This window comes from Gossypium arboreum, chromosome 3 (assembly GCF_025698485.1).
Source record: "Gossypium arboreum isolate Shixiya-1 chromosome 3, ASM2569848v2, whole genome shotgun sequence".
NCBI classification, from domain to species: Eukaryota; Viridiplantae; Streptophyta; class Magnoliopsida; order Malvales; family Malvaceae; genus Gossypium; species Gossypium arboreum.
In genome coordinates this window covers 21962870-21968957 of record NC_069072.1, presented here as the reverse complement: position 1 = coordinate 21968957, position 6088 = coordinate 21962870, and the positions used below count along the sequence as shown (strand labels likewise).

At 36.3% G+C, this 6088-nt stretch overlaps 1 protein-coding gene across 1 annotated transcript; it reads right to left on the bottom strand.

Moving 5' to 3' along the window:
- Positions 1-221: 221 nt before the first annotated feature.
- On the bottom strand, positions 222-5748 carry LOC108464869 (meiosis-specific protein ASY1). The gene is made up of 22 exons (XM_017765146.2): positions 5534-5748; positions 5370-5426; positions 4669-4765; positions 4505-4573; positions 4314-4406; positions 4094-4220; positions 3915-3984; positions 3777-3818; positions 3289-3417; positions 3094-3207; positions 2911-2953; positions 2755-2796; positions 2464-2588; positions 2307-2319; positions 2096-2172; positions 1917-2012; positions 1634-1784; positions 1474-1550; positions 1332-1389; positions 1092-1243; positions 714-842; positions 222-606 (listed from the first exon to the last, which is right to left on the bottom strand). Exons 1-22 carry the CDS (start codon positions 5534-5536, stop codon positions 553-555), a joined length of 1818 nt encoding a protein of 605 aa, XP_017620635.1. The 5' UTR covers positions 5537-5748; the 3' UTR covers positions 222-552.
- Positions 5749-6088: the final 340 nt, after the last annotated feature.

Genomic DNA, 6088 nt, shown 5'->3' with positions numbered 1-6088 from the left:
TTTCTATTTTTCATCTCCACCAAACAATTGATGGACCAAAAATAATTTTCTTTCTATTTTCTATCTTTCCTATTAATCACACCTATAAAAAGGAAAATTACATTTTAATTTCTTAATTTTTTATCTCTTCAATTTTCAACCCTTTCAATTTTATTTCTAAAACAAAGCTTAAAAGTTTTAAACAATTCAGTCCTCAATTTTGGAAAAAAATTTCCTGGTCATTTACTAAGATCGAATATGATCATTTCAGTTTCATTTCTTAAGAAAACACTCGCAGCATTTGTTTTCAAATAAATCTCACCTCTGGGTTAAAAGTACTTGCCGTCTTCTACCAATCACTACAAATCACAAAAGACAATTCTAGAATGGCTTCAAAGGTAAATTCTCATTTAGTACTAGAGACACCAGTAATTAACAATTTTTTTTATCTTATCAGTCAATTAGAAGGAAAAAGGAACCAGTAACTTGTGTCTATGATTTACTTCAAAAGGAAAATTTCCCAATCAATTTCGAGCTTGGTTCAGGCACTGACGTTACATTTCTCCATTTCTTTCAAACAGCTTGAGATTTCTGGCGCTTCATGTTCTGCAGGATAGGCTCCTTGACCTGGCAAAGAATAAAAGGGCCGGAAACAACGTATGAGAGAGGATAGAAATTTTAAGCTTTGCTGGATCTTCATGATGCAAGTAACCTAGAAGGAATTTAAAGCATACCGTGCTTGCCTTCCTGCCTCGCTTATCTTGTGATGATCTACTACAAACAATAGTGTCTACCTCATCGCAGTTACCATTCACTCGGTTGTTCTCACATCCTGGGACAAAGCTCTCTCTTGAAGCTATTGGCTGGATAATTAGAAAGGAAACATCTTTGTTAGCTCTGCAGAATACTGTCAAACCCGGACTCTTCAGTTCTTCTTAAAGTATGGGTATATTCGTACTTTGGAGTTTGGCAACAAGTATAGAAATAAAATTTTCCAAACATATGAAACAATAAAATTGAGCGTGCAGAGATCCAACATTCACTCCAAGCTGAGATAATAAGAAGGCTAGCTATCTAGTGGGAAATATGCAATGCTTTAATTTGACACTAACCTGAGCCATGCTTATGGGTGTGTTTCCGTTGTCCCTGGTCTTTGAGATAGTCTGTTCACTTTGGTTCATGTCAGATCGGCCCCTCATGCGTGTGAGATCTGACCCAATGGAGTGTAGGACACCGCATGTAGACATATCCCTGAGTTTGCTTCCTATTGAACGGAGATGTATGTTCACAGTTCAAAACTTCTTCCGTGGCTTAACTCTTAACAATAATAGGAAACAGGTTCATTTTAGTACCAGTTGTTTGCATTTCCGGATGATTGGTCTTGTTATGAGGTTCAGTGCAATCCATGTCCTGCTCCATTAGGAAAATTAGCAATTTATTAAACATTATGCAGAAGATGCAGCATTGCACAAATAACAAAATTACAGCCATCACCATTGGGTCTTTGTTTAAAGATCTCTTGAGTTCTAGTAGCTTTTTCTCTGTCAGATTGGAGTGGATGACACGCTTGCCTGGATCAATAATGAAAGAAATAACCAGGAAAAATCCTACAAGACCATATGGAGGAATTAGTTAATAGGGTGGCAACACATACCTAGCCTACGGTTGCCTTTAGCTTCAATGAAACCATCCTGTGTCATCTTATTTATAAGCTTTCGGACAACAGTCTGATTTACTTGTCCGTCCAGCTTCTTCTGAAGTTTTGCGGCCGACACATATTTCATTGGAAGAGCATGGTACAAAGCCTAAAGTTACAAATATGAAGTCAGAATTTGCAAACTAAAAAAAAAGAGCAACCAGCAACTCTAACGATATGTAAGACGGTTAAACTTCATGTTGATCATTTAGAAAATGGAAATAGAATAGAATTTGAATACCTTCATATACATGTGGTCTTCAACCTTTGGAGATTTCTGAGCAATCAGGACCTGGCCATCCGTTTCTTCTTTAACCGTAAACTCATACTCAGATTTCTGGCATTGTCTTTCATCATGTCAAGGAGAATGATCTAAAGCAGGTGATGAGGATAAAAATTTTAAATTAAAAAGAAAATAACCTTCTGCTTGTTTATGGTGTAACTGTCTTTTCCACTTCTTGATAAAACACCTTCCTTTACAAGTTTGTCCATTATTTCTGATATCAATCAAAAGGTTTTAAAAGTAGTAACAGGTAAAAGTAGAGAATTTATTATTATAGCAGTTGAAATCCGGCACTATAGAGTACTCCCTTCCTGTTTAAACTTTAATTTCGACCCAATCTTTTATTACCTTCTGTCAAAACCTGTACTCGCGCAAAATAGTAAGATTTAGAATCTGAATATTATGGCAAACAAGAGGAATATAAAAAGCAAAAGCAAACTACTCTGTACTAATTTCTGGCTCTATTGGTCAAAAATAAGATGGGAAATTAAGATAGCACGCTTACCACTGAGATATCTGGGAAATGTGACAGGACATCAGTAAGTTCAACAGTGTCAAGATGAAGATTATCGATCCAAATCTTCACCCTTGCCAACTGTTGTTCATCTTCCACGGGATCTTGAGTATCATCTATGCAGCAGGTAACAGATTATTAAAGAAACCTAATCTAGAAGGAAAAAAAATCTCATGGAGAAAGAGGAAAGGTGAGGGGAAATTTTTTTCTTAAAAAAAAACTTCTTTATCAACTTTAAACTCTACAATGTCTAATTCCAGATTGATAACTTGAAAATGTTACCTTCATCAACCGCACTATTGTCTTCTTCTGATCGTTCCTTATCTGGCAGAATAGCCATTGTTGTTACTGACAATCAAATTCTCCCAACAAGAACTCATAAAAAACATGGCAGGGACAAATAAGGACCATAAGGTCTAGTTGAAACAAATTATTTACCTACTGGAGCCACAATAAATTGGTCTTCTTGTGATTCACCAACCTGAAATCAGTAGAAAAAATCCAAGACCTCAACACAGCTCTAATCATTTGGATAGTGTGGTATCAGTTGGTTTCATATATTACAAGCGTGCTTTAAAGGGCAACAGTACATAAACTGAACAAAGGAGACTGTTATTGTACCTCAGTATCAGAGTCGGAAGATTCATCCCTTTGAACAGAGTCAACACCAAGGCTTACTTCTTCATCTTCAATGTCGTCATTTTCATCCCCACAAGGATCAAGTACACTTTTCACCTGTACAAAGTTACCGTTAACGAAAACTTTGATTAATATACGAACAACAAATGCGATCCCCGCAAGCCTTGAAAAAGTTACCTTGAGAGCTAACACAAAGTGCTTGCTGTTGACATTTCCAACTTCCATCCTTAAAGGATTTTTGGTCCATGAATTGTGAGCTTCGTCTTCCGTACAGCCTCTAAAGAATGGAGGCTCATAGTCCATTGGCTGTACTTGATGAAATTAGCGCGTTACCATAATACCATATTTTGAAGTTAAATCTAAAAAACTTTGACAAAACAGTTACCCGAAAACTGGAAAATCAGCACATAGACAAACAAGCAACGAGTTGCTTCAGTTCAATATGCATTGCAAGCATGCGACAGCTGGCCAATTTTACGACTATTACCCGGAGAAGTGAACATATGCTCAACAACCAAATACCCAATCCACTTATATAGACAACAAGAATTCACAAATAATTTCCCATATTTTATTGAACATTTGGGAAATTTTAAACTAAATTAGCCCCAGAATTGAGGTAGATGGTAAGCAAAGTCTTCACGGGGAAAATAAGAAAGGCGTACCGTCACATCATCATAGTAGAGGAGTTTCATTAGTATAGTACGCTGAAACAGAAGATAGAATAAAGATATCACAATTAATAATACCAATACAGCTGTATGTAAAAGAAATATTTAGAAAGCTTATTTGCTAAAATTTACCTCTTCAGGCATCTTATCGAGAGTTCTCATCAATTGAACCAGAGTACGGACCATTTTACAAGCAGAACTCCTGAAATTTTACGTTGTTATGGAAGTTTTAACTTAAAATTGCATCTTTAAACAACAATTGGTAGAAAATTCAAGATTATACTGGGTTGAATGAATCGAATTTTTATCACCTCATTTGATTGGGAGTAACTTCAGTGGTGGAGTTGCAGATGAATGCTCTGCCATGCCTTTTGCTTCCAGTGCGATTAATATTCATCGAAACCTCTTGGGTATCAGAATTGGAATAGCTAAAAGAGACTGCATTGAGAAGGGATACTCAATTTATTAAATCAAGAATCGAACCACTAAACTTTGAATACGGTTAGAAAAACGGTGACTCGGAAATTTTACAGGAATATTCCTCAATCATTGCTCCATCTATTGATTCGCATATGCAGAACAATAGTGTTTTCAGGTACTTTTTCTGCAATGCATCATAGACACCTGGGAAGAAGAGATAAATGATCGAATAATTAAATTCAAGGATGCGACAACGATGAAAACAGGAAAAAGAAGTGAAGAATCAATGGAAAACAACTTGCCTTTCTCCATCCAATCAATCAGTCTACGAGACTCTGCATCCAACGGCATCAGCTTCTTGATCTTCATCTCTAATGATAATTGTTACGATTTTGAAGAAATTAGCCAAAGAGGTTTTGGAAATTTTAAAATGAAATTTGTGAAAGTCTTAGAAGATGAAGCTTACCTAAAGCAGGGACGGATTTATCGTTGAAATAATTTTCTGGAAAAAGGCCTCTGATATAGCTAATATTGAAAATAGCAATACGAAGCAAGTTCCTCGTCTGTCAGGAGAAAAATCAATACACAAAGATGAGATCAAGTTAAATATATTTATAATCAAAGCTTCAATTCCAAAAGCTTCTAGGTCTAACTATGATAATAAAAATAAGAAACTCGGATCCATTGTGCAGCAAAATTCACGAGAGAAACAGAAAAACAGAGCAATTTTCTCGCGAAGTTGCGATGAACTATAAGGAATCAGTACTGAAAAAAAATTTAACGGCAGGCATTACCAGCTATGAGAAAAATTTTCATCGAAGCGACAAAGCAAAATTAAAATGTTCAGATCTGCAGACTATTGGTACATAAAAAGCCTTTAATATCCAAGTTTCCTAGAGAAGTTAAATTTCAGCAAAAAACGAGAACAGAGATTTTGGTTTCTGCCTACGTTGCATTTATCAGATTGAGTTTATCGATGCACTCAAATTTTTGAAGATAAAAGAAGGAACTATATTACGATCAAACAGGAGAAAAACAGAGCAAAAATTTATGTAGCGACTAAGTATAGAACAGCAAACAAGCAAACTTAACGCTGTGTTGAGACATCAAATCAATGCCAGGGGAATCAAAGAAACGAGCTAGAACTGGATAGTGGAAATGTTTTACCAGAAGGAGAGAATCTTGCTCGGTGATCTCCGCTTCTTTAACCTTCTGCGCAACAACCTGACAAGATAAAGCGGTACAAGTTATAACGAGATTGGAGTAGAGAAATACAAAGAAAACGTGAAATCGTGATTATGGATAGGAAATGCTTTGATTTTAAAGCCCACCATTGTTGTAGAATTTTGATTGAGAGAGCTAAGAACTCAAATGGCAGAAAGCGAGGATAAAGAGAAATTTTCAGAGAAAACTAGAGTGTTTGGCTTGGAAATTTGAATCAAATTAGAGAGAGAGAGAGAGAAAGTAAGTAATGGCGGGAGAGAAATGAGCTTGGAGAGTTAGGGAGTCGCTATTTATAGAAGGTCGGTACATGAAATTTAAATTTTAAGCACGGCTAAATTAAAAATGCAGATGGTGTGTTTGAACTGTAAAGTGTGGTGATGAGGGATGAAATTGTTATTTTACATGAACATTAAGGGCGTTTTGGTCTTGGAATGCTGACGTGGCAGCTTCAGCTTGGCCAATACATCATCAACTAAGCACTGGTTGCCGGGACTTGGAGTCCGTTGAAGCACCGTACCCACTCTGCCAATGAGAGACAGTTACATGAAAACTAGACGTCCGCTGAGCACCGTCGCGAGCTTGCTCATGAACCTCCATTTTCCATTTTCAAATAAAATGAAGGCTTAATCCATTGTTTATCCTTTTTTTTTTTTAACAAGCGA

Bases quoted from the DNA above. Each gene is read 5' to 3' on its own strand.
- LOC108464869 (XM_017765146.2), bottom strand. The intron at 1,390-1,473 runs GTGATGGCTGTA...CTAATGGAGCAG, and splicing joins CTTTAAACAAAGACCCAATG to GACATGGATTGCACTGAACC. The intron at 843-1,091 runs GTTAGTGTCAAA...CTAATTATCCAG, and splicing joins CACCCATAAGCATGGCTCAG to CCAATAGCTTCAAGAGAGAG.